Below are 26,098 nucleotides of genomic sequence, written 5' to 3'. Positions count from 1 at the left end.
GGCCCCTGGGGACCCCTGCATGGCCCCTCAGGATCCCAGCTCCCCCATCCACTGTGCCCCCCGGCTCCCGGCGGTGAGGAGCGGGGTCCACGTCCCCGTTGCGACATGCCGCCCGCGGCCGGCCGTCCTCGGAGGGGCCAAGGGATGGACACACGGACCTGCCAGCAGCCGGGGAGCCGCTGAGCCAGAGGGATCTTCAGCCATCCTTGGGGATGGCCAGGGCCCCCCCAAACCTTCTCAGGGATGAGTCACCAGATGCCTCCCTTCTTCAGAAGACCGACGAGACGATGCTAAACACACGAGCGGCTGCAGGAGGAGGGGGGACAGGGAGGGCAGGACAGCGAGGCCACAGGAGACACACAAAAGCCAGCTCCTCCGCAACGCTCTCCTCCCACCTCCGCCGCCCGAAGTGCGAAGTGCGGCGGTCCCTCTCCTCCTCTCCTTCCCCACCCCTTCTCCTTCCCCTCTCTCCACCCCAGCCCTCACTCCAAGCACAGCTTCACCAGGTTGGCCTGGACCTTGGCTTGGTCCACGGCATCCAGGAGGTTCTTGGCGTCCACGGCCAGGGTGTGGGAGGCCGTCAGCATCTGTCGCTTGCACTCCTCGCTCAGCGAGGTGACGGCATTCTGCTGTGCCAGGCGCATCTTGTTGATGAGGTCAGCCAAGTCCTTATTGAGCAGCTTCTGGGTCCCCTCGATCTGACCATGAGACGTGGGTGTTACAGACAGCGGTGCCACCAGCACACAGCCCCATGTCGGACCCCTTCCCCTCCTTCCCGGTCCTACCTCAGTGCGGGAGGCAGCAGGCAGGACAGGCAGGATCTCGTCGACGCTGCCGATCAGCTTCCGCAGGGACAGGCCCACGTTCTGCGGGGAGGGTGGCAGGGTTAGGATGGATCCAGTTACAGACACAGGGAAGTGGTGCATGGGGATGGTCTGTGTTGCTGAGTCAAGGATCTCATTCAGGAGAGGGCTATGGTGGGACACTCTCCCATCATTGACCCAAGGACCCAATGGAGGAGCAGGACATGTTGGAAACTCTTTCACCATTGACCGAAGGACCCAATGGAGGAGCAGAACATGCTGGAAACTCTCCCATCGTTGACCCAAGGACCCAATGGAGGAGTAGGATGTGTTGGAAATGCTCCCTCCTATACGTGCAAGACCTCCCCACGAAGAATGCTTGGTGGGAGCCACTCAGCAGACTCATTCCCAGCTCCCTCCCCTGTTCTCTGTAGAAGGCCCAGTGCTGTCCCCTCCCTACCTTCACCACGAGGATGTACCCCTCCGGGGGCAGGAGGCTGATCTCGTTCTTCAGCTGCAGCACGGCCCGCACCAAGTCCATGACATTGCTGTACACCGTGTCATCTGTGCGGTCCAGGTTGGCAGTGGGGGCTGGGTGGATGGACTGCCAGGGAATGGGGACACAACAGGATTAGATGGACCGAAGGGTCATGGAGGGAAAGACCAACACCTATGGGAGCCCTGGCCAGAGCCATCCACCTCTCACCCATGCCCCTGATGCTGCTGGGTCTGTTTGACCCCTTTGGGGCCTGGGGGAGTCAGAAAAGTCCCATCCTGCAGATGTGGAGGGATGATAGAGGAGGAGGAATGAGACTGCGGAGATGGAGGAGGAGGATGATTCAGGGAGGTCTTACCTGTGCCCCAAGTCTTGGAGGCTTCTGGGGGGGCCCCGTGAACTCCGCTACACCGTCAGTAAGGGAAAGGAAGGAGAGTCACTCCAGCTGCTCCCACAGACATGTGGGCGTGCTGCAAGACCCCTGGGACCCATGCCACATCCCACACCACCCCACAGCAGCAAGTCCCACTGTGGCTGGACACCCTGACCCACCCCAGCTGTGCCACCTCCCCCCAGAGTCAGACCCCCATGCCTGGGACAGGCAGACACCTCCCCTCTAGGGCAGGTAAAGCTGCTCCCCATGATCTGGGATTTCTTTCATGGAGGATCCCAAAGCTGGGAGGGGTACAGCCCCGAGGCTCCTCGCAGCTCAGCGCAGGGTTCCCCACTTGCAGCCCCAAAGTGGGTGCTCCCGGGTGGGGGCCACAGGCAGCCCCCCAACTCTGCGGAGCTGTGGGCACTCACTGTAATCCGTCTCCTTCTCCGGAAGCAGCTGCAGGGGGAAGAAACAGCAAATGAGAGGCACAAAGTCCTGGCTGGAGGCAAGCGAAGAGGGAGGAGACATGGTCATCCCCTCCCAGGGCTTCTGATGGGGAGCTCTGCACCACCAGGATTTCACCCCATTAACATTTCCAGATTAATTTTCCCAATGTGAGGGGCATATATATAAATATTTATCACCCATCCATGCCAAAGTAAATGAGAATCTCCGGATGCCCCCAAAAGAAGGACCCCCTGCACCCCAAATACACCCCGACCTGGCACCACTCACCGGAGGAGCATTGTTGTTCATAAACACCGTCGGGTCCTGCAAAGGGGGAGAAGCTTTGTGAGAGTCATGGAAAAAGGGACAAAGAGAGGAAAAAAGGGATTTTCTTGATTTCTGGGAGACTCATGAAACCATCTCTGCAGGGTCTGGGAATGTGGGAGGGGAAAGGGATTCACACCCATCGCTGGTCCCATCCATCACCTCTATCTGCTCCCCGCCTGCTCCTGGGGCACCTCAAACTGCTGCTCCAAAAATAAAGAAGCTTAATTCAAGCAGCTGTTTGCATCCGACAGCCCCGGGGGCGAGGGGAGCTGGGCTTTGCTTTATTGGCTGCGTTGAGTTGATAGAATAAAAGATTTTCAGTCTCCTTCCAAGCCTGTCTCACTGCACACTGATGCATTAGTCACACGTTAGGAGTAGGATTTCCAGTCCAAAGTATCTTTAGCTCATTAAGACGCGATTGCAAGTATTTAAAAGTTGCCCAAGTTTCAAAATATTCATTTTTGAAATGAAGCAGCTCTGTGAGGTTTTACAGGTGTGGAAAATAAAGGGATGCAAGAGGTTTGGCTGCTGGAGGAACCATTCCTCCAAGGAAAAATGGCTTTTCCGGCCACGAAGAGCAACCTCAAGGTCTGCAGTGCCTCTTCCACCACTTTCATGAGGGTGCAAGAGCTGGAAGCCCCCGAGTGAGTTTGAAGCCACTCACCAGGGACTTCTCTTCCTGTCGCAGCCACTGGTAGTCCTCCATCATCTGCTTCTGCTGCTTGTCTAGGACCTGCCTCATCTTGAGCCTCTCCATCTCCCAGAGCTTCTGCGCCTCCTCCCTGCTGCTGGGACGGAGGAAATCTTCCTCCTGGTGTGCAGAGCCAGTGGTGATGGGGGGTACTCAGGAGCCAGAGCCCACCAGCATGCAAGCCATGCGCCAGACCCCAACAGCCACGACCCCCCAAACTGAATTTGGGGAGCACTTGAGTTTCCAGCAGCGAGAGGAAACCAGCAGCTGGTCCCACATCTCCCACCACTGCATCCCGGCACTTTCCGTGGGCAGCATGCACGGGCCACCCTGGGCAGCAGCTCATTGGCACCGCGGCTGTCCCGGCACAGCAGGCAGAGCATCAGAGGGTGCACCCCAACACCTGGCTCTGATTTTGGGGCTAGAGTAACCAAGCTCAGGCTGCAAACCGCCGCTGGCATTTCAGGTGACACCACCGAGTGCGAGGAGCTGACCCAAAACCCCGAGGAGCAGCAGCCACCTATCCCCTGCCCATTTTTTGCCAGTTGCTCGTCCTCCAACATGCCTTCACCAGAATGTGTGCGCAGACATGCATGGTGGGGGGCTGGAGACACCTCGGAACCTTTCACGGGCTTGATCCCTCCAGCCCGCAAACAGCACCCACGGGGTGACAGATTGGGAGCAACATTGAGCTCAAAGCAGCGGAGGAGGCAGCACAGAGCAGAGCATGGTCCTGGCAGGTCCCTGGCATGCCCTGGATGAGGCCACCCGGGACCAGGATGTCCTCTGGATGCCACAGGGTGGCGGAATCCCTCTCTTACCCTCATGCTGTGGCGCTTGAAGACGTTGTGGCGGTTGAGCGGCGGGGTGTGCAGGGAATTGGCTGGAGACTGGTACTCGATGGGGCTGGTGAGCGTAGGCGAGCTGGCACACAGGCCCTCGGGCACCTGCGGGCGGGCAGGGGGGTGCGGGCAGCGGGGTGGCGCAGGCACAAAACAAGGGCAGGGGGCGTTAGTGCGGACAGACGGATGGAGCAGACAACGCAGGGCAAAGCGGCTTTTGGCATCAGAAGCAGCCTCTGCCCTCATCCCCGTCTGTGCAGCAGGATCGGGACCTTCCACACTGCTCGGCTCTTCCTCATGCTGAGCATGGTTTGAGACCTCCTGTGCTGCTGCCTGGACCCCTGCCCGGCCCCAAAAGAGCACCCAAAATAGTTGGTCTTGAGTGTTTCAGCCTGATGCTGCAGGGACCAGCACCGGTCCTTTGCAGAGGGGGTGACCTGTGCTCCCGCAGGGCAACCAGACTCAGCCCAGGTAATGCCAGAGAGCAGCAAACCTCCTCTCCTCCCAGCCGTGCGTGCAAACCAGCCGGTGCTGAGTGTGCAAACTCCCCTTCTCTGGGGCGAAAAACCTCTCTGCCAGCTCCAAGGGGTGGACAAAACACGGGGCAGACAGGCAGGGCAGGGCTGAGCCCCTGGCAAGGTGGCAGGGGGGCATCTGGTGATGGTGCGGGCCACCCTGGAGCCCCAAAAACTATGAGCCCCTGCGGGCTTAAGCTCCAGGAAGGGTTTTCTGGCATCAACCCCCTTGCTCAGGTCCCTGCAGGATGCTTTGGCCATGCAACCTTACCTGGAACTGCAGCTTGGGAGCCAGGAGGTTGCTCTGGGGTGGTGGCTTGTACCTGGGTCTGCTGGGCTGTGGGGAGTGGAGGAGGGAGGAACACAGGGTGGGTTTGAGCCCAGGGAGGTCCTGCTTCTGCAGCACCCATCGGCAGGTTGAGGTGGGGAGATGAACCCACCCACACAGGCTCTGCACTCTCCTCACCTTCGGAGGTGGCTCCTGGAAGGCTGGCGGCTCCATGATTTTGGGAGGCCGGTGACGGTTGTTCCTCTCCTGCTCCTTGGCCAGGTCCTTCTCCATCAGGTAAATATCACTGCAGGAGGGTGACAGCCCCAGGAGGGAGCTTTGGCACAGCCCCTCTGTCAGGGACACATCTCCCATGCCCAGGGATGCTTGGGCTGGATGGGCCATGAAAAACATGAGGGAGCAAGGAGGGATGGGAAGGGCAGAGGGAAAGGACTGGGAGGACACAGCTTGGTCATGACCAACCACACCAGCATCACCATGGCTGGCCCCAGTGAGAAGTGGGGTCAGAACTCCTCTACAAGCCCCCCTCCCCAGGAAGCAAAGCATTTCCATGTCAGCTCAGGCACCACCACCCCCACCCTGGGGGTAGGTGGGCTCAAAAGGTCTCAAACGGTCCCTTGAGTTCAGTCTTGGCCAGAAAACCCCAGACCCAAAATCTTGCATGGGTTCATTTTTCTCCTTCACCCATTTTCCCACTCCCCCCATCAAACCATGGATCCCCCAGCCCATCCTCAGTCCCCATCTCCCCGTTCACCTCAAGCTGCAAACCAAGTCCTTGAACTTGGGCCTTTCACTGGGGTCATAGTCCCAGCAGCGCGTCATGAGGGTGTAGAGGATGGGTGGGCAAAGGTCGGGCTTGGGCAGGCGGTCGCCCCTCTCCAGCACCCCGATCACATCCTTGTTCTCCAGCCAGAAGAAGGGCTGCTTGCCGTGGCTCAGGATCTCCCACATGCACACGGCTGTGGGAGCAACACGAATCACCTCAACAGATGCTAAAACTGGGGGACCAGCCTCTCGCTTGGGGTTTCGGGGACCTGGTGACAGTGCCACGCTTTGTTGTGTGACACCAGGTGACTTGGCTGCTCGGTCTTTCTGGTCCTTGGGTGAAAAAATACAGAGAAAAACACTGCCTGTTCTCCCAGGGAGCTGCGAGGAGCCCAGCTCCTGGTTGCTGCTGGCCATAGGGCTGTTAGGGACGGACAGAAGGACAGATGAGGGACTGAGGCTGTGGGGATGGGCTGATAAGCAGGTGGATGGATATTCGCAGGGGGTAGAGTTTAACTCAGCCCCCCAACCATCTTGAATTCCCTGCAGGAGGGGGAAGCACCTAATGATGGTTGAATCGTAAGAAGCTCTGCCCCAGGAGCCTTTCCCAAGGGTGTCTTTCCCCACAGGCAAGGCTGAGATAACCCCCCAGCAGAATTTGTCCCCTGGGCATGAAGATGATGCCATGGGAGGCAGATGAAGCCCAGGACCCTGCTCTGTCCCCATCCCACCACGCACCGAACATCCAGACGTCGCTGGCCGTCGTGAAGCGGCGGAAGTTGATGGACTCAGGTGACATCCACTTGATGGGGAGACGGGTGACAGACGCTGGAGGGAGAGACAAGATGGGGGGGGATGGAGCAGCCCCAGTGCAGGCAGGGAAGGGCAGTGAGGTCTCACCACGGGCAATGCCCTCACGGGGTTAGAGTGAGCCCCAACTTCATCTTACCTTTATAATACTCCTCGTCCTCGATGTACCTGGAGAGCCCGAAGTCGCCCAGCTTCACGCACTCTGGGGAGGCCACCAGGACGTTCCGCACGGCAATATCCCTGCAAGGAGAGAGACCCTTGGCTGGGGAGAAGGGATGGAGAAGAAAGGATCGAGAAAGGACGGAGAAGGCGAGCTCAGACCCAGCCAACCAGCTCACCCAGCTGCACAAAGGGTCTCAGCAAAGGATGCCGCCAGCCTCTGCTTCTGCCTGCTCCTGCCTGTCCCCACCACGGTCCCTGCCTTCCCCTGCCTCTCCCGGCATCCTGCCCAGCTCCTTTTCCCTCCTGCCCTACCTGTGCACGCAGTTGATGGCCTCCAGGTAGGCCAGGGCTTTGCTGATCTGCAGCGCGTAGAGGATGAGCGTGGGCACAGCGAGGCAGTGCTTGTTCTGCTCCAGGTATTGCCCCAGCTGCAACAGGACAAGCGAAGGACTTAATGTCTCAAACATTCATCAGAAAGCCTCAAGGACAAATTGTGGCCTTTGTGGCTGGTCTAAGGAATGAATTATCTGCCCAGGGAAGCACAGAGTGTATCAAAGGGTGCACGGCTCCGCTCCCTTTTGCCAAATTCCCTAGATAAGCCTCAAAGTGGGGGAGACGTAGGCTGAGTAAAACCATTTGTTCGGGTTAAGGCCTACACTTTAATTTACGACTATAGCCTTGGAGAAGAGCTAAAAGATGGATGAGAGAGAAAATCACCCAGCACCAGATGGAGCTAATGGCTGGATAATTGCCCAAGAAACAAAAACGGAGGAAAGGGGAAAGGTGGGGGGGAGATCGTGCCCACAAACTCAACTGACAAAAGGGTTAACGCACCCCCTTCCCCCCAAACACACACAGAACCCACGCTCCACCTTTTCCTCATCTCTCATGCAAATGAGTTCATGGAATACCTGCTTCTCCTCATCTAGTATGCAAATCAGCCAGTAAGATGAACTTGAAAAGGCAACAGAAAACGTTGCTGGGTGTGCACCCCCCCCCAAGATTACGGGACCTGAGACAACGCTGGAACCTGGGGTGGGGATCCCAATTCTTTGACTCTTTCTCTCCCTTCCTTTTTTTTTTTTTTCCATTCCTTTCTTTTCTTTCTTACAGATTTATCAATTAGAGACCACATCACTTACTGTTCTTTTCCAAGTTTAAGTTGTTTCTACCACAAGTAAAACATTTTAACTGGTCGTGTGGTGTTGTTTCACCTTAATTTAACCCCAGGTGATCACAAAACCTTTACAAATCCCTGAGCTCCCAGTCTGGGTCATGACAGGCTCAGGGACCGAGGGGGGGCAGGGAGGGTGGCAGGGGGACCCCAGACAAGCTCCAGCAGTGGGACCCCACTCACCTCTCCATAGGGATAGAGCTCCATGATGATCCAGGTGGGCTCCTCTTCTGCGATGCCAATGAGCTTCACAATATGGGGGTGGTCCAGCTTCTTCATCAGCACTGCGGGGACACCACATCACACACCCTGCGATGGAGGGACCCCCACTCCAGGAGCCCCAACCCCTGTCCTGAGGTGTAGGGGCAAGTCTCTGCCATGCAGCCGCAGACAGAGCAGGAGGAATTGCCAGGGACAGCCTTGGGATGTCCCCAAAGGGGTTGGGACTCCTGGTTTCCAGCTCCCCAAGGATTTATTATATCCAGGTGATGCCTGTCTGCTCTCCCACAAGGATTCAGCAGCTTTTCTTCCTCCCCTCCCTGGTAGCCATCCCTCCCACAAAACAGGTATTTTGGAGGACAGCCATGTCATGGGCGAGGGCACAGGCCACCTCCCTCCTCCTGCTCTGTCCTGCATCTCAGTGGCCATTTGTCCCCAAGCAGGGACCAGAAGATGCCAGGAGAGCATTCTGCCATCCTGTCTGTTACACCCCACCACTGCAATGCTGCAGACACCACCAGAACCCCCACATTTGTCCTCCGCCCTGCTGTGTGAGCTGCAGGGGAGGGTGCTGAGCAGGCTCGATCCCCTGCAAAGGGCAGTGGGACCCCCCTGGCGTACCCGCTTCACTCAGGAATTTGTCTTTGTTCTCGGGGCTGCAGTCCTGCTTGCAGGTCTTCACAGCCACGTTGATCCGCTCCCCTTTCTGCAAGGAGAAGGGGTGGGGGCTGCTTTACCCCGGTCCCCCCAGCTGTGGAGGAGGCAGGCAGGGCAGGGGGAGGGCAGGAAACTCACCGGGGTGGTGTAGATCCCCTCATAGACCTCTCCGAAGAAACCTTCCCCAAGGATCCTGCCCAATGCAATGTCCTCCCTGGAGATCCCGTAGTGCTGGACTTGATGGACAGGGGAGCAGGGCAGAGGTGGCAGCGCCAGCAGGCAGGAAGCTGCCTGTACACCTGCCCATTCCATGGGCAGAGCCCCCATGCCTCCCTGGGTACCAAGCCCTCTCCATCACCCCCTCAGCAAGGGCCCATAGGTCCTGCCCCACGGCATATGGGGTGATCCCAGCTCCTTCGGCCCTTCCTGGGGGTAAGGTGGGCAGTGCAGGCAAAACCATTGTTCCTAACCTTGGGGGATGGGGTGGGAAATTGGGGTGGGCAGGAGGAGGTGGGAGGGCTTGGTTGGGGGGCTGGGAGATGGGCAAGAGGGCACCCAGGGGGTGGCACCTACCTCCAGACCTCGGTCTTGAAGACTCATCAGGGATTTCCGCATAAATATCGGAGTCTAGGGCAAGAAGGAGGTTGCAGGCAGGGATTCAGGCAGCTCACTGGGCAGGTGGGTTTCTTGCCACACCCCCACGGGGTTCAGCCACCCCAGAGGACCATGGCCATCGGGAGCATGCGGGATGCCAGCCTGGCCCTCCCCCAGGATGCTCGACTGCATCTTGACCCCCAGGGAAAGGGCTGGGGGTGTCCAGCTCCACCAGCCCCCCAAATCCCTGTGCACTGGTGTCCCACAGCCCTGCCCGCACCCCCGGGGCTGGTGGGAAGGGAGGAGAAGAGCTGAAAACTCACCCACGCTCATGCTGTCCGACAGCATGGACTGCCTCTCCTCCAGGTGCCTATGAGGTGGGAGAAGGTCAAGGTCAGGGAGCGGGGTGAGGGGGGGGCAGGATGGGGGTCCCAGCCCTGCTCTGGGACCGGGTGTTACTCACGGGGCTGGGATTTGTGGCAGGCTGATCCTCTTCTCCCGCTCTGCAGAGAGGACAGCAGACAGTCATTTCCCGGTGCCCCCGCGGGCACCATCAGAGCCCCCCAAAACACCTCGGCCACATGTGCAGTGAGTTTGGTGGGTCTCAGTGGGGGGGGTCACTCCAAAGCCACAGGTGATGCTGTGGCCATGGAGAGAGTGAAGAAGGGCTCAGGGTGGGCCATGGGGCCCCCCAGGGCTCTCACCTCTCCTGGGGAAGACAATGAGGGAGGTTTCCAGGTCCCCTTGCAGCCGGCAGTAGCCGTCGATGAGGTCGGCCATGTTCTCCGCCTCGGCCAGAGAAGCCGTCTTGATAGCCAGGGACTGGGGGAGACAGCCGGGACCGGGGGGACGGGTGAGCCCAGGGCTGGGGCAGGGCGATGCTGGGGTGCGGGGGCCCCCCCTTTCCTCCACTTTGGGGTAGCTCAGTGCCCACCTCCCTGCTCTGCTGTGGATCCCAGTTTCTCCAGCATCGTTCTTCCCAGCACTCCAGGACACCCCAGTCAATACACCCTGTACCAAACCGCCCCTTGGCTGGGGTGGACCCCTGGGGTGGGGGCACCCCTGGGGCAGCCTGGACATGCCCCGTTTTGGGGGACAATCTCCTCTCAGCCATGGCTGGAACTCCCTCGGTGGAAACAGAGCCACCACTAAGTCCTGCCTAACCTGTAGGGCTGCGATGCCACCCCACAGCACCGGGGAATCCCCCATTTCACCCACACCCCCCAAACACCTGGGGCACCCCCCGCAATGCCTCCTTACCTGAGGGGTGCCACTGAGCCCCAGCTGCAGCACAGCCCGGCCCTCCTCCACGCTGGAGCACTTGATGGACTTGATGTGTTTGAATTCGGCCAAACATGTGGGCTGGGGAGAGAGACAGAGCGCCGGCGTCAGCTTTAATCACCTATTCAAGAGCAGCCACTCCCCCTCTCCCCACCCAGCATCCAAGACCCCCCCCAACACCCCTCCATACCTTGGCCTCCTTGCTCGTCATCTGCCGGATGCCCTTGGGTCCGATGACCAGGTCCACTGTGATGTTCCACCCTTGCTGGGGGAGCAGCAGAAGGAGGATGCAAATTTTTTGACAGGGGGGGTGGGTGTGTGTAAACCCTCAGAGCCAGGTCCCCCCTCCTCAACCTGCTGCAATGTGTGAGACACCCTGGGAAAAATCACCTTCCCGGAGGAACTTGGAGAATGGATGGTTTGGAGGGGGAGATGGTTTGGAGGAGGAGACGGGGTATGGTGCAAGGCAAGGAGCCCAGTGTGGGTGTTTTTCCTCCTTCTGGCTCCAAAGGGGTTCCCAGTGCTCCCAGTTTTGCCGCCTTCTCACCCCAAAGGGGTTCAGCAAACTTCAGGCACCGGTTCAAACCCACTGGGCTTGGACCCCCTGGGTATGGAAGGTCCCCAGAGCCCATCACGACATCCCCAACCCCTCTCAGCTCACAGCATCCTCCAAAAAGGAGCCCCTAGAGCCTCCCCTCGCCTCAGGGAAGGGGAGAGATGCTGGGGGGCTGCACGGGGTGGGGGGTTTTGGGTCTCCCCCGGCGGACTCACAATGAGCTCGCAGCGGTAGCTCTCCTGGTCGATGTTGGCGAAGGTGGAGAGGGTGTGGAGGAACTTGAGGATGCACTCCTCCTCCCGCAGCAGCGCGTACTGCTGGAAGGTCTGCTGGATCATCTTCCGAAACTGCTTGGGCTGTGGGCACAGCGGGTGCTAGTGAGGCCGGGTGCACGCAGTGGGGATGTGGGGTGCAGAGGGGTGCGAGCTGCACCCAGTCACACGCACACACACACGGGCCGCACACGTACACACTCACCTGTAAGTATGAACACGCACCCGCAAACACGCACACGCCCTCGAGTGCGGGCAGACGCGCGCGTACAAGTGTGTGTAAACCCCCACACGCAGGCTGACGCGTGGCCCTGGCCCCACCCGTGGGTTTCTGCAGACATGCTGTCACACGGGTGAGCACCACCACAGCCGTACGTGAGCATGGGCTGATGGGCACACACGTGTGTGCAAATCTACGTGTGTGCTTTGAAGAGTGCTCGTGAGCACCCCCGGTCCTGTCTGTCCGCACCCACCCTCACACGTGCGTTCCTCACCTTCAGGTTCTCCTGCATCTGGCTGGGGAAGAAGAGGTCCAGGCCCACCTCCTTCCTGGAGAGCAGAGACCCCCGCACCTGTTAATAGCCCCACAAGGGGAGCCCCTGTTCCCAGGGACCTCCCTGGGGAGCTGCGGGTCGGTGGGGGTGGGATACGCCAAGGAAAGTGGGTGCTGAGGGGCAAGGGAGAGCTCCTCGGGGAGGAGGCAGCCACCCAGCGCAGGGTGAAAGGCTCCCATCTCCCCCTCCTCACAGCCTCCCTGTCAGCAGGGCTGATAGCTGCAGGAGGATGAGGAGCTGTGGGAGGGTGAGGAGGAGGATGAGGAGCTGTGGGAGGGTGAGGAGGAGGATGAGGAGCTGTGGGAGGGTGAGGAGGAGGATGAGGAGCTGTGGGAGGGTGAGGAGGAGGATGAGGAGCTGTGGGAGGGTGAGGAGGAGGATGAGGAGCTGTGGGAGGGTGAGGAGGAGGATGAGGAGCTGTGGGAGGGTGAGGAGGAGGATGAGGAGCTGTGGGAGGGTGAGGAGGAGGATGAGGAGCTGTGGGAGGGTGAGGAGGAGGATGAGGAGCTGTGGGAGGGTGAGGAGGAGGATGAGGAGCTGTGGGAGGGTGAGGAGGAGGATGAGGAGCTGTGGGAGGGTGAGGAGGAGGATGAGGAGCTGTGGGAGGGTGAGGAGGAGGATGAGGAGCTGTGGGAGGGTGAGGAGGAGGATGAGGAGCTGTGGGAGGGTGAGGAGGAGGATGAGGAGCTGTGGGAGGGTGAGGAGGAGGATGAGGAGCTGTGGGAGGGTGAGAAGATGAGGGAGGAGGAGCTGTAGGAGGATGAGAAGATGAGGGAGGAGGAGCTGTAGGAGGATGAGGAGGAAGATGAGACAATGCAGGAGGATGAGGAGGAGGATGAGGAGCTGCAAGAGGATGAGGAACTGAGGGAGGATGATGAGGAAGATGAGGCACCATGGGAGGATGAGGAGTTGAGGGAGAACCAGGAGGAGGACGAGGAGCTGAGGGAGGACGAGGAAGGCCATCTGCAGCCCCCCAGCCCCTCAGGACCGGCTGGACGAGGCGGGGATTTGGGGAAAGGGGTTTCTGCCCAGCGGGATGGGCTGCGCCTACTCACTCCAGGAACTCGAAGTTGGATTTCTTATCCAGCGCGTTCTGAGGCATGTCCTTGTAAAACCTCCTGCCAGGAGGGAGGGACGTCAGCCACCTGCCCCGCACTCCCGGCCCCCCACCTCGGCAAAGAGCGAGCTGGAAACCCCCTCCTCACCCGCAAACACCCCCCACAGGCCCCCTGAGCCTGCTGCTCTGGTCCCCTGCAGCAGCAGAGGGGCCTGGACGGACGGACGTACCTGAGCTCGAGGCAGCCCAGCTGCAGGGCCATGCCCTCGCTCACCTTGCTGGCGAAGTTCTGCATGTACTCGCTGCGGAGCTGCCGGGGAGAGGCGAGGTCAGGGGGCAGAGGGGACATGCGCAGGGATGCAAGCAGGGATGAGAGCAGGGGATGATCGCAGGGATGCGTGCAGGGGATGTGTGCGGGGGATGCTCGCAGGAGATGTATGAAGGGAATGCTCGCAGGGATGTGCACAGGGGATGCTTGCAGGGGGATCACTCAGCGGATGCTCACAGGGATGCACACAGCGGGACGCATGCAGGAATGCTCGCAGGGGATGTGTGAAGGGATGCGCATAGGGGTGCTCGCAGGGGATGCGCATGGGGATGTGTGCAGGGGATGCACGCAGGGGATGTGCACAAGGGATGCGTGAAGGGGATGTGTGAAGGGATGCTCGCAAGGGATGCGTGAAGGGATGCTCGCAGGGTATGTGTGCAGGGATGCTCGCAGGGATGCTCGCAGGGTATGTGTGCAGGGATGCTCGCAGGGAAGCTCGCAGGGTATGTGTGCAGGGATGCTCGCAGGGAAGCTCGCAGGGTATGTGTGCAGGGATGCTCACAGGGAAGCTCGCAGGGTATGTGTGCAGGGATGCTCACAGGGAAGCTCGCAGGGTATGTGTGCAGGGATGCTCACAGGGAAGCTCGCAGGGGATGTGTGCAGGGATGCTCACAGGGAAGCTCGCAGGGGATGTGTGCAGGGATGCTCACAGGGAAGCTCGCAGGGGATGTGTGCAGGGATGCTCACAGGGAAGCTCGCAGGGGATGTGTGCAGGGATGCTCACAGGGAAGCTCGCAGGGGATGTGTGCAGGGATGCTCACAGGGAAGCTCGCAGGGGATGTGTGCAGGGATGCTCACAGGGAAGCTCGCAGGGGATGTGTGCAGGGATGCTCACAGGGAAGCTCGCAGGGGATGTGTGCAGGGATGCTCACAGGGAAGCTCGCAGGGGATGCTCACAGGGTACACACCCTCCCGCATCCCTGCGCTGGGCTGCCACAGGAGCAGGAGCCGGGGGAAGGGGCTGGGCCCATCCCTGAGTGGGATGCGCAGCCCCAGCAGTGGGACGGGACCACAGGGGCTGCCCAGGGTGGGGGTAAAGGGGCTGCGAGATCTCGGGGCTCCTGGGAATCAGATTTTCTGAGCTGGAGAGGCAGAAACACCCTCCCAGAGCTGAGGGGGTGGATCAGGGTGGCTGGGGAGCAGACCTGGCTGGGGCTCGGAGACCTCCAGGGCCCCCTCTGACCTGCTGGTAGAAGTAGAGCAAGGTGGTCCTGTCCTCTTTGAAGCGCTCCATGAAATCCTCCGGCAGATAGCGGATCTGGAGGTCGTACCTGGCACCGGGAGAGCCCCTCGATTAGGACCACGCTGGAGGAACTTTCTCTCCCGGGGCTCAGTGGTTCCCACCGGGGGTTTGGGGACAGGGAGAGGGTCCTACCTCCACTCAGCCTCCAGGTGCAGGCACTCATATTTCTCCTGCACTTCGCCCACCGTCAGGTCCGGGTGCAGCCAGTGGATCTCGTCCGACTTCACGTGCTTCAGGCGGAGCCCGTAGCATTCAGCCAGCTTGATGTCAGGCCCGATGCGGCCACTCACCAGGATGGACCTGATCACCTCCTGGGGTGGAAAGGAGCAGGGCTGAGAGCTGAGCAGCCCCAGCCAGGCTCCAGATAAGCTTCAGAGAGCAGGAGAATGAGGAGGAAATACAGGACAACCACAACACAAATGTCCCCGGAGAAAAACACAGCCCCAGGCACAGCCATCAGCCCCAGCACTCCCCATAAGCCTCCAAAGATGCCTCCAGCTTGCTCTGTAACAACCCACAGCCTGAACATGTCTCATCCAACCTCCCAGAGCTGTTTTGGTTGGGGATAAAAGCCCAGCTGGGTCATTTCCACCCTTCCTTATGCCTCTGCTGAACTACACCTGATGCACGGCCTCAGCTGCGAGCAGGTAGCAGAGATCGTTGTTGCTGGTGAGCTTGCAGCACAGCTGGTTTCTCCTGCCCCAGAACAGGACCCTGCTAGGCTTCTGCTCTCACTCTGGTAGCCAAAAAGCCAACTAAAAGCTGATGGCTGTTGCCACAACTGGTAGCCAAGCTGTCCCCTGTGAGGAGTGACCACCTCTGGTCTGCTCCTGTGTCCTGCTGGCTGCGCCTCCACCCCTGCCTTGGGGACAGAGGGACTATTGCCATTTTGTGGCATTTCACGGCCATTTCACAGCTTTGCTTGCATTTCCCCTCCTCAGGCATCTCCTTCCCAGCCTGATGAGTCCTCTCCTGCTTCCACCACTCCTCTGAAACCTTCTGCTATGCTCACAACCTCCTCCAGGACTTGGGAGGAGGGGGACAGCCCTGTTCCCCTCCATGAGCCACCGGTTGAGGAGCAATCCCCAGCTCAGCTGTCCTTTGGTCACCTCCCCGTGACTTCCCTGCAATGCAGCAACCCGAAGACTTGCCCCAGGAGAAGGCGCAGCATCACCTGTTGCACCCAGGACATGCATCTCTCCTGGGGGACACCAACCCAGCAGCACCCAAGGGCAGGGCTGGCACTGGCAGGTCCCCACCACCCACACATCTTCCCCTGGGCTGGTAGGAAGGGTGAGGAGCATGTTTCCAGCCCAAAGCTACCACGTCCGTGATGGAAAGGCACCAATATCACCTTCGCTGTCCTCCCAAGAGAGGGCAGGAGAGCAAGAGGTGCCGCTGGCCCCAGAGCTGGGTGCACCCCTGGGGTATCTCGGGGTGGCAAAGTCACCCAAGCAGGCAGTGACACCATGATGTGGCCACGGGGAAATGCCGAGGGCTCCCTCACCACTGAGGGATGGAGGAAAGGTGGGGACCCAGCCTCCCACTTGTCCTCTGGCCTCCTCCCACTGCTCCCTGCATCGCTGTGCCTGGGGTTGTCTTCTCTAAGGTGAGATGAACCAGGAACTCATCTCTGCTGCCCATGAAGGGAACCAGCAGCAACTTGTGGGAGCCGATCCTTGCTGCAGGAACTGGCAGCAGGGCCAGTGAAGCCCTCACCCTCTCCAAAACCCTCCCTGGGCCACCAGACATGGCCACAGTTTCTCCCTGTTCTCCAGGTTTTGGTGCTTCTCAGCCACGGGGCTCTGGGGGCTATCACACCACGGGAAAGGGTGTCTGGAAGGAAGGTAGAGCTGATGCTGGGTGGACAAAACAGCCCCCCCTCCCCTGCCCTGTCCACCCCCTGCCCATGTACCCGGATCTCCGTCGTCACGGGGCACTTCACCAGCTTGAAGTTCTTGCCCATGTTGAAGCTGTTGCTGTAGAAGCAGACCTTGAGGATGCGCATCTCCTCCTTGTCCATCTCCAACGTCCCCATGCCCAGGGTGGCCTCCAACGTCCCAGCCAGGCTGCGGGAGGAGCTGCTCCGGGGACGACCCAGCGCCTCGGGGATGGCTGACATCTTCACCACACCCGGGGTGCTAGGAGCTGAACATCCCTTCCCTGCAGGAGAGAGACCGCGGTGGCAGGGGGGGGACCCTGGGGATGAGGTGAGGGGTTACCCTGCAGGGTGGGGAGAGGGTCAGGGGGATGGGGATGGGAGAGGAAAGGGGGACACCCTGGGGTGGGTGGGGAAGGGAAGGAGGGAAGGGACAGAGACGTGGATATGGCGGAGACAGAGAGAGAAAATAGAGAGAGACAAAGGGTGTTCCCCCTCCTGCCAGAGTCACGGCCATGCACGGCCACTGGGTACCACTGGGACCCCAAGCCCAGCTCCTCCAAGGACAGCCTTGTGTCCTTGTCAGCTCCAGAGCAATAACTGTGTCCTACCACCTCCAGAGCAATATCTCTGTGTCCTTGTCAGCTCCAGAGCAATAACTCTGTGTCCTTGTCACCTCCAGATCAAGACCTCTGTGTCCTACCACCTCCAGAGCAATGCCTCTGTGTCCCTGTCAGCTCCAGAGCAATAACTGTGTCCTTGTCACTTCCAGAGCAATATCTCTGTGTCCCCATCACCTCCAGATCAAGACCTCTGTGTCCTACCACCTCCAGAGCAATATCTCTGTGTCCCTGTCACCTCCAGATCTCTGTGTCCCCAGCACTCACCATTTTCTCCCCTCCATGAAAGCCGGGTGAAAGTTTCAGGCTGCAGCTTCCCAGTGCAGGTACCTGCAGCTGCCGCTGTGGTTCAACAATGTGACCTCCCAACCGAGATGGATTTGGCAGACAGCTTTGCAAAAAACCAATAAAAAAGCAAAACGGGGCAAGCAAGCTGGGTTCCTTCTCCCCTGGAAGGGCGATAGTGGTTTCTATTGATTTGCTCTTTTATTTTTAGAGGTGATAAAACCCTGAGGGGATAAAAAAATGTCATTTGAGCCAGAAGGGAAGTGGCTGAGTTTTCTCTTTGCTAAAAAACCCATTTAACAGGGTATGTGGGTCTTGGATGATCCAAATGGATCCAAAATTTCCCTCTTCACGTGGCTTTTGGGTTGCAAGTCGGGCAGGGCTGGCACAGAAGAGGGTTTGCTCTGGGTTGATTTCTCCACCTCTCTGGACATGCACCTCGGCTGAGGCTGGGCAAACTCAGCTCACATAACCCGCTAAGAGCTGGAGCCCCGGCTGAGCTCAGGCCTCGAGTTACTGATTAAACAGCCAAGAAGCTGTTTGCAAACTGGAGCATTGCAGCTCTCACGTGTGTCACTCCGGATTTACAACAGGGAAAGGTCCCGGCGTGGCTCCAGCGGGTGGGGGGGGCGGTTCTCAGCAGGGCTGGAGGGGCAGAGGGGCTGGGAAGGGGCTGGGGTGCCCCGAGGGTCTCCCCGATTCTGCCCGATAAAGGCAGGTGGGGTGAGAGCAGACCTGGAAGGTGCTGCAAGGGGCGGGATGCGGGATGTCCCGTACTCCCCCGTGCGTGGGGCTGAGTGTCTCCCCCCAATGCTCGCGGGGGTCAGACAGCTGAGACAGCCTCAAATATGGCAACAAAGAGGCTCAGAGCGTCCCTTGTCTCCCCCAAAACTCGCCTCGGCACTGGCGCAGCTCGCAGGGACCCCCGGCAGCACCGATCTGGGGTGGGGGGGGACAGCGAGGACAGGCTGCTGTCACCCTTGCAGGGCTCGGGGGGAGGCTCTGCCCCACGTCACAAGCTTTCCCCCCCCCACCAGCCTCTGCAAAACCACGCGCTGGCGGCGGGGGGACGGCAAGAAAAACACACGCTGGCCGGAGCCCTTCCCGAGGCCGCCTGCTGAGTTTTTCTTTCCCCATTTCCCCATTTCTCCTTCCTCGCTGGGATTTGCACCATCATTTTCACAGCGCTTAGAGGCGGCTTCGCTGTAATTACAGCCCCGTGCGAGCTTGCGTGCTTAGCAGGACGCTGTGTGCTGCCTCCCGCGAGCTTCGTCTTTTTAAAGCAACTCTCCTGACTCACTGGGCCTATAAATATGCGCGGCGTAGCCTGGCACTTTCAGGTCCGTACAAAAGGTTTTGCTGGCAGCGGTGCAATGCGTGGACGGCCCCAGACTTTGTTTTCCAGGTTTCACCAAGGGAACGGGGAAAGAGGCTCCGCATTCCCGATAGAGAAATGCTACGACAGCGCTGGGCTGCTGCGATATTCACCTCAAAGGCACGGGCCAGCCGCGAGCCCAGCCATGGGCACACGCACGTGAGCTCACGTGCATTTTCACAGCGGGTTTTGGGTTTGTTTCTTTTTTTCTTTCTCCCGCAGCAGCGTCTCAGGCTGCATCGGGAGGATTTTGCAGCAAGCCACATCCTTTGCAGAGCACTTCTCGGGCCAGCTCTCTGCAGGTGATGCACCTTTTTTAGCCACGTCCCCTTCTCATGTGGGCTGCAAAGGGCTGGCTGAAGCGGGGACAAGAAGAGCATCCCCCCTTCACAGAATCCCAGAATCATTCAGGTTGGAAAAGCCCCTTGGGATCATCGAGTCCAACCCTCAGCCCGACTCTACAAAGTTCTCCCCTACACCACATCCCCCAACAGCTCATCCAAACGGCCCTTAAACACACCCAGGGATGGGGACTCCACCCCCTCCCTGGGCAGCCTATTCCACTCTCTGACCACTCTTGCTGGGAAAATTTTCTCCTCATGTCCAGTCTGAACCTCCCCTGTTGCAGTTTAAAGCCGTTCCCTCTTGTTCTGTCACTAATTCCCTGGGAGAAGAGACCAGCACCAACCCTTCTACAATGTAGTTGAAACTACGGCCACGCCAGGGAAGCTGAGGCCATCCCTGCAAGCGATATCATGGATGCTCCATGTCTGAGCGACACCAGCCTGCAGACCCCATCTGCGCTGCAGCTGAGCAGCATCAGGCTGTGCTGGACAAGGGTTTCCTGCTCAACCAGGCTCAACTAGCGACAGGGTCAAGTAAAATCAGCAAACCCTCATCCCAGCTCGGCAGCAGGAGCAGAGATGCTTTGCTTCAGGCTTCGCTACAGCCCTCAGTGCGCTGCAGGAGAGGCGGGTACCCAAGGAGCTTCACCTCTCAGAAATCTCTAAAATAAAAATCTCCTCTGCTAAATAGCTAAAAAGTGAACTCTGCGTCCTCTGGGTTTCAGGGAGGTGGTGGGGTGGGGACGACGGCCCAAGCCAGCCCCCGGGGAGGGGGGGCCCAGCTCTCAGTTGAGAGGGGTGATGGTGACTTAGGAAGCACGCTGGTGCTTCTCAGGGCACACAGACCAAAATATTGCGCTTCAGCTCTTTTTTTCCCCCACTTTCTCTTCATTTTCTGCTTTCTTCCTCCAGCCCCATTCCCACAACACGTCCCCTCACACTCTTGGGGAGCCCATGGGGCCAGAGCTGGAGCTGGATGTCCCCTCCATGTCCCTACCCTGATGAGAGATGCTGCTGGGGAGCGGGCTTGGGCTGCAGAGAGCATCCCATAGAAAACATCCCGCAGATAAAAATCCCACGGAAAATATCCCACAGATAAAATTGCACAGAAAACATCCCGCAGAGAGCATCCCGCTGCCCCTGAGCAGGCCAGGGCTGGTGGCAGCCAGCACAAACCAGGACACATCTCACATTCCCATGTCCCCTCAAGCCCAGCGCGGACGTGAAGGACGGCTCCGTCCCCTCCAACCAAGCACCCCACAGTCTCACAGCCCCCGCACGCCCCGACCTCACTCTCTGCCCTTACACATCCCTGCCTCGCCTGGGCCAAGATGCCATTCAAAATGAAGGCAGGAAGAGCAGTGAAGGCAGTGCCTGCACCCTGCCTGCACCGCGGGTGTGCAGCACCCAGGGGACACATCCCCGGGGCCATTTGGGTGGAGGGGACGTGCCCCATAAGGACCTGGCCATACTCTGCCTCTCGGGGCTGGAGAAGGGCCTGTGGCCACCGCCCGAGCCCCCCTGTACCACCACCCCCTGCCCACTCACCTCCCCTTGGGCGTGGGGACGCGTTCCACGGGAGCCTGGCTCTGTCCCCAGTGGGGACAACCCTGGGGGACGCGTGACGCAGCCCTGGCTGGGCACATGGGAACAGAGGAGCCCACAAAACGAAACCGAGAGCGCACACCGCTGCCACCGCCACCACCATCCCCTTGCTGCAGCCTGGGTGCCCCCCCCAGCAGCCCCCATTGTCCTTCTCCTGTGGGTGACACCCCAGAAGGTCCCCGTAGAGGCTTAGAGCCACCTCCCGGCCTGCGCCCCGGCCCAGCCCCGGACCAGGAAGTTTTTCCGGTCGCTCCCACACTCTTGGAAAAGTTTTGGTGCCCCGGGTGTTGTTTCCTCCAGCCCTACCCCAAACTCCAGACACACCTGGGCTGACGGCCACAGCCGCATCCTGCCCCACCAGGGACACGCTGAAACCCCACCGAGCCCCTTCCCCAACCGGGTGTGACGAGTTGGCATGTGCTCAGCCCTCCGCCCACCTCCTCCAGGTGAAGGGTCTGGGTCCCACCGCCGCACCCCAGGGGCACCCAGGCACCCAGGGGAAGGGGGAGCAGGAGGCAAGAGGCACTTACGGAGAAGCAGCCGTCCCCTCCGTCCCCACACCGAGCCCGCGCTGACGGAGCCGGCGCTTCCTGCTGCGGCTGACAAGTGTGCGCAGAGGCATTTGCATAGCACCCAGGCAGGCAGGCAGGCAGGCAGGCAGGGCCCACGCGCAGGCACGCTCACGCACGTGCCACAAGCGGCTGCTCGAGCCCATCCTACAGATGGGGAAACTGAGGCACAGCTCACTCAGCCCGGGAGACCGGTTTGGGTGGTCCCGGTGTGGGGGTGGCGGATGCAGGCAGCAGGCAGAGCAGGCAGCAGGCAGAGCAGGCAGCTCGCATCCCCCCTCCCCTGCAAACCCCAAAGCCCAGGTGCCACTGAGCAATGCCACAACCCCGAAGCGCCTGTGCTGGGGGGGAAATCTGACCCAAGGACCCTGCAGGATGAAGGGGACAGGGACAACGGTGACCTGTGACTTACCCCGGCCACCCAGGAGGGTCTCTGGCTGCCAGCCCAGCCCACGGGCTCCATCATCCCTCACGTCAGGACCCAGCGCATCCCACCCCGAAACATCCTGCCTCTTCTCTCCGCTGCCACCGAGTTGGATCCCAGCTCCATCCAAGGAAAATGCAGCCCCGGGAGCAACCCCATCGGTGCGGGGACCCCAGCCCAGCCTGAGTGACCCCGGGGAGCCGCATTCCTCAATGTCAGGGGACAGTGCAGGCAGGGCCCCAGCAGGCAGGGCTGCCTGCTCTGCCCCAGGCCCTTCCCCTATCTATGCAGGTATTTAAATGACTCATTATTTATTGCTCCTGTTCCCTGGGGGAACAGACGGGCTCTCACCCTGTTTGGCACCTACAGCCCCACACTCCAGCCCTGCTTCAGCACCAAAACCAGTGAGTTTCCACCATGGAACTGGGAGCAGGGATGGGTGCCCTCCAAGAGATGGCCCGCAGTGGTCCGACTGCCCCGCCACACTCCCAGTCTTATCTCTCTTTTCCTGTATCTACCCCAAATCAGCCTTGCCCAGCTCCCATCCATCACCTCAGCCCTGTCCCCAGCAGACATGGGGAGCTGGTTTTTGCCTCCTCACTGCAGATTCTGGGCTGGCAACACAAAAATATGTCTCAGGATGCTGCTGGGAGCTCCACGATGGCTGGGAGCTGAGCTCCAGCCAGATCCAAGCCTCTGCTGCAGGGTGCGATGCCGGCTGTCCTGTCTCCTTGCACATGCCACCATCCCCTCTTCCCCCCATCCTGCCCGCCCGGGATGTCTCTCCTTTTTCCCTCCAACGAGGGTTTATTGCTGTGGGATTTCACACCGGCCCATCCCTGGTACATGTGCACAATGCTGCCAGCTTAGCAGCGGGACGCAATGGCCCTCGGAGGTGGGATGTGAGGTGGGATGGCAGCGGGGAGAGTGGCCCAGCAGTGGGAGCTCGCTGGGGGGTACCAGGACCATCCCACCACCCCCAATCCCCCCTCCCCGGGCAGGCAGAGCTGGAGCAGGCTGGGGACCGAGGGTTCCTCACGTGATGTCCCCGCAGAGGAAGCCTGTGTTTCGCAAAGCAAAGGAAATGACACAGGCTCCGGTCGGCGAGAATGAGCTGCCGGGAGCAGGGTTAGAGCAGGTACAGAGGCGCTGTCCCCTCTACTGAGGGACCCCAAAACACACCCTCCCGCTGACACTCCCCATCCTGGGTGCAGCAGCTCCCCATGAGAGCCAAAAACACCCCCAGCAGACGATGAGCATCCCCCAGACTTTGATTGTGTTTCTGCCTGACACCCATCTTGCTACAACAGCAGCCCAGGACCCCTCATCCTGCCTCCTGCAGGGGGTTTATCCCCTCCCCCAGACAGACAACCCCCTTTTTTCAGACTGGGAAAACATCGCTGCAGTTGGTTTTGGGTGCAAGACTGGGCATGGACCCGCATCCCATCTCCCCCCTCATCCCCCACTTCCCTTCCCGACACTGCGACTGCGACCTGCACCCAAACAGCCGGTGAGACGGCCGGTACGTGCTCCCGAGGAATTAGAAATAACGCCCGGAGAGCTGCTGTCAAAGCCCACGCACGGCAGCTCAGCTGGAGGGGGTGACTCAGGCACGGGGGAAAGATCTCCGTGTTCCCGGCGCAGAGCAGCGCTGTTTATCCGGAGCCGGGGATGGGATGAGGCAGGACCATCTGGGGAGGAACAGCTCACCAGGAGATGGGGACGGCGCCTTCTCGGGGAGAAGCTGCCGCACGCTGGTCCCCCAGGTGCCAGGATGCCAGTGCGAGGCTCCCCATGAGGGTGTACCAAAGATGGGGGGGCTCAGGGATCCCCAGCCTCGCTTTTTTTGACCGTGGTGGGTGTGGTGTTTGGTCCTGAAGACAAAATGTCCCCCCTGAGCTCTGCTAACTGCCCCCAGCCACCTCCTCCCCAGGCAGGGGAGCCCTGCAGCCACCCTCCAAGCATTTTGTGGGCCCTGTGGCTGCAGGGGGGGGTCACAGCATCCTCCCCCCAGGGCAGACTGCTGAGGTTTCAGATGCAAGGTTTGCTACAAGGATCCCTCCTGGTCTCCACCTTGATGGAGATCTTCCTGCCAGAACTGCCCGAGCGTTGCTCCTCGGCCACGCCAGAGCCATCGACTTCTCCACACTGCTCCAACCAGGTCCAATCCCGCAGCCGCAGGGAGGAAAGGCACCCCGCTCTGAGCAGCCCCAGGCTTTGCAGGAAGAGGGGCCCACTCGAAATCCCTTATGCTTAATGCCAGGAGAGAAACAACTCACACCTGAGCCAGCAAAACCGCGTTTTTGTACTCCTCTGCCTGCTGCCTGCAGCTACCAGACACAAAAAGGATCACAGGCAGGCTCTGAGATCTGGTTTCCAGCCTGTCCTAAGGTCCCGCAGCCCTGGGGGGTCACCCTGGGGCTCCTGTTCATTCTTAAAATTAATAACAAAATTATCACTTGGTCCATTGTTTTTCTCTTGTGTATCTGCAACCAAAAATGGGTCCAATGCTGCTCCAGCCAAGAATGATGCGATGTTGGTGTAAAGCAAAGGGTCAAACGTGCTAATAGCCTGGAAGAGCTCCCAAAATCAGGCCTGGGGGGCTCTGAAAACCCTTGAGAGCAGTTGTAGGGGGGGTGCTTCTTGCTCTGGGATGATGCAGGAGGACGGGGCTGAGAGAGCACCCCCAAGCCAAGGGGCTGGAGAGGGCTGGCAGGGCTCAGCATCCCCCACCAAACCAAACTACCCGAGCTCACACAAGGGTGTCAGACTAAAAATAACCCATGAGTGGCACTGAAAGCCTCCCCGTGGGGAGGGGAACAGCTTCCCAGGAACAGGGTGGGAGTATTTCCCCCTAAGCTTTCTGCGGGAGAAGGAAGCAGAGCGGGCGAGGGCTTGCAGCATCATTTTTGGCACGGCGGGAAGTGTGCCAATGGGTCCTGGTCGCTAAGCATCCCGGTCGCCAGGCAACCCATGGGAATCACGGGAGATGCTGCTCCTGCTTCATTTTGCGAAAGAAAAGGAAAATAGAGGGTCTGGGGTAGAAACCCCCCCCTTATGAGTGATGCTGGGAGGGCATCGGCCATGGGATGCAGCTGGCATCCCCGCACCGAGGTACCCGTCAGGGTCCCTGCTGCCGTTTTTGGCTGCTTGCACTAATTCCACTTCTTACATTCATCTTAGTTTTAGGAAGAAAACTCATCTCTTCCAAAACTCCTGGTTAGGTTGTAGCTTTTTTGGCAGAAATTTCCCGGGAGGGTGCCAAGCTGCAGCTCCTCCAGCGCTTACCCAAGCCCTTCCCCTGCACCAACCGGGAATTTCAAGCTCCAGCTGCTTCTCCACAGCCTGGAAGAGCCCTCGGCTGCAGTCACACCGCACAGCGACAACTTCCCCGGGCCCGAAACACCAAGCATCAGTTTGGATGGGTTTGCAGAATGGGGGGAAGTTTGCATTTCCCAGGGGAATTCAGTGGAGTTTGGGGGAAATGAACTGCTGTCATTTCATGAAGCATTTTATCTTCTTGCTCGTCAATCATTTCTAGCGCGTGCTAGCACGCTGCTGCCCAGGCTTACGCAAGACCAGCTCGCCACCAAACTGAAAGTTTTTTACCCTTTGCAAAGTTTTCAGCCCTTTTTCTCAGAAAGATAAACATTTGAAATAATAAAATAAGCCAAATGCTCCCCCGAGGTGCCTTCAAGTCTCTGCCTGCCTGGCCTGAGGTGCAGATGCATCAGCTCAGGCCAAAACACAACGTTTATTCCCCTTGAACTCCCCCAAACTGGGCAATTTCTAAACTTTTTTCCATGCCAGGTCCCTAGTTTTTGACCTCAAGTTTTTCTTTTGAATTGGGCCCAAGGAGTGCAGGTCCCAGAGGGGGAAAGGCAGTGACATTTCACATCACCCCGTCTCTGCCCAGGGCCAGGGCTGAGCATCCCGTGCTATAACCTCTGCAAGGGGAAGGGTTTGGGGATCAGGGGGGATTTCCCACCTGAAATCCCTCCGTGCTTCAGCCTCTGGAGACAAAACCAGGCAGCAAAACGCCCCGGTTTCTGCCAGGTGGAAATTCCCCAGTTGCTTGAAGCAGCCCCGGCAGGGCCCCATGGGGACAGGCCAGATCCTGGCAGGTATTTTGCCCCTGGCTGCCGCAGCAGAGGGGGGTGAAGACAATCCCCTTTCCTCCTCCTCTTCTTCCTCCTCTGCCCTGTGCCCTGCTGTGGGTCAGAGCAGGGAAGGGGGGCCCCAATCAGCCCCGCCCCCCCAGCCCCCAGCCTGGCTCCTCACCTCCCCGGCACCCAGCTTTCCCCTGCTCCAACGCAGCAACTGCTGGAAGGGGGGAAGGTAAAACCTCCGGCTGCGGAGCAGGCAGAGCCCAGTCACGGGCCCTGGGAAGGGGAGAGGTGATTTCCTTCAGGAGGGACCGCGGGGGGAGAGCTGGGCAGGGGGAGCGGGGTGCTACAGTGCGCAGCGTGACTGGGTGTGCGATATGGCAAGGTGTGCAGTGTGGCACGGTGTGCAGTGTGGCTGGGTGTGCAGCATGGC

General features: G+C 59.7%; 1 protein-coding gene across 6 annotated transcripts in view; it reads right to left on the bottom strand.

The window, feature by feature from the left end:
* Window positions 1-315: 315 nt before the first annotated feature.
* PTK2B (protein tyrosine kinase 2 beta) overlaps window positions 316-26,098 on the bottom strand; it is a 29,490-nt gene continuing 3,707 nt past the window's right edge. The window contains exons 1-31 of one of the 6 annotated variants that reach the window (XM_074820357.1): window positions 21,097-21,164; window positions 16,374-16,621; window positions 14,591-14,769; window positions 14,399-14,486; window positions 13,118-13,197; window positions 12,886-12,948; window positions 11,771-11,825; window positions 11,220-11,360; window positions 10,639-10,713; window positions 10,428-10,529; window positions 9,872-9,989; window positions 9,631-9,670; window positions 9,491-9,537; window positions 9,147-9,200; window positions 8,712-8,809; window positions 8,538-8,622; window positions 7,881-7,981; window positions 6,836-6,951; window positions 6,501-6,601; window positions 6,290-6,379; window positions 5,541-5,745; window positions 4,964-5,072; window positions 4,769-4,834; window positions 3,962-4,087; window positions 3,114-3,260; window positions 2,411-2,446; window positions 2,104-2,131; window positions 1,658-1,713; window positions 1,264-1,407; window positions 786-866; window positions 316-698 (exon numbers count right to left, since the gene is read on the bottom strand). In XM_074820357.1, the coding sequence (XP_074676458.1) occupies window positions 483-698; window positions 786-866; window positions 1,264-1,407; window positions 1,658-1,713; window positions 2,104-2,131; window positions 2,411-2,446; window positions 3,114-3,260; window positions 3,962-4,087; window positions 4,769-4,834; window positions 4,964-5,072; window positions 5,541-5,745; window positions 6,290-6,379; window positions 6,501-6,601; window positions 6,836-6,951; window positions 7,881-7,981; window positions 8,538-8,622; window positions 8,712-8,809; window positions 9,147-9,200; window positions 9,491-9,537; window positions 9,631-9,670; window positions 9,872-9,989; window positions 10,428-10,529; window positions 10,639-10,713; window positions 11,220-11,360; window positions 11,771-11,825; window positions 12,886-12,948; window positions 13,118-13,197; window positions 14,399-14,486; window positions 14,591-14,769; window positions 16,374-16,580 (3,054 nt within the window). In that variant the 5' untranslated portion in view covers window positions 16,581-16,621; window positions 21,097-21,164 and the 3' untranslated portion in view covers window positions 316-482. Of the gene's footprint in view, window positions 699-785; window positions 867-1,263; window positions 1,408-1,657; window positions 1,714-2,103; window positions 2,132-2,410; window positions 2,447-3,113; window positions 3,261-3,961; window positions 4,088-4,768; window positions 4,835-4,963; window positions 5,073-5,540; window positions 5,746-6,289; window positions 6,380-6,500; window positions 6,602-6,835; window positions 6,952-7,880; window positions 7,982-8,537; window positions 8,623-8,711; window positions 8,810-9,146; window positions 9,201-9,490; window positions 9,538-9,630; window positions 9,671-9,871; window positions 9,990-10,427; window positions 10,530-10,638; window positions 10,714-11,219; window positions 11,361-11,770; window positions 11,826-12,885; window positions 12,949-13,117; window positions 13,198-14,398; window positions 14,487-14,590; window positions 14,770-16,373; window positions 16,622-20,890; window positions 20,904-21,096; window positions 21,165-26,098 lie in introns of those variants that run through there. The other 5 variants (XM_074820358.1, XM_074820356.1, XM_074820359.1 and 2 more) reach the window with 5 other exon arrangements.

Source organism: Strix aluco, chromosome 3 (assembly GCF_031877795.1).
Source record: "Strix aluco isolate bStrAlu1 chromosome 3, bStrAlu1.hap1, whole genome shotgun sequence".
NCBI classification, from domain to species: domain Eukaryota; kingdom Metazoa; phylum Chordata; class Aves; order Strigiformes; family Strigidae; genus Strix; species Strix aluco.
This window is presented reverse-complemented; position numbering and strand designations above follow the sequence as displayed.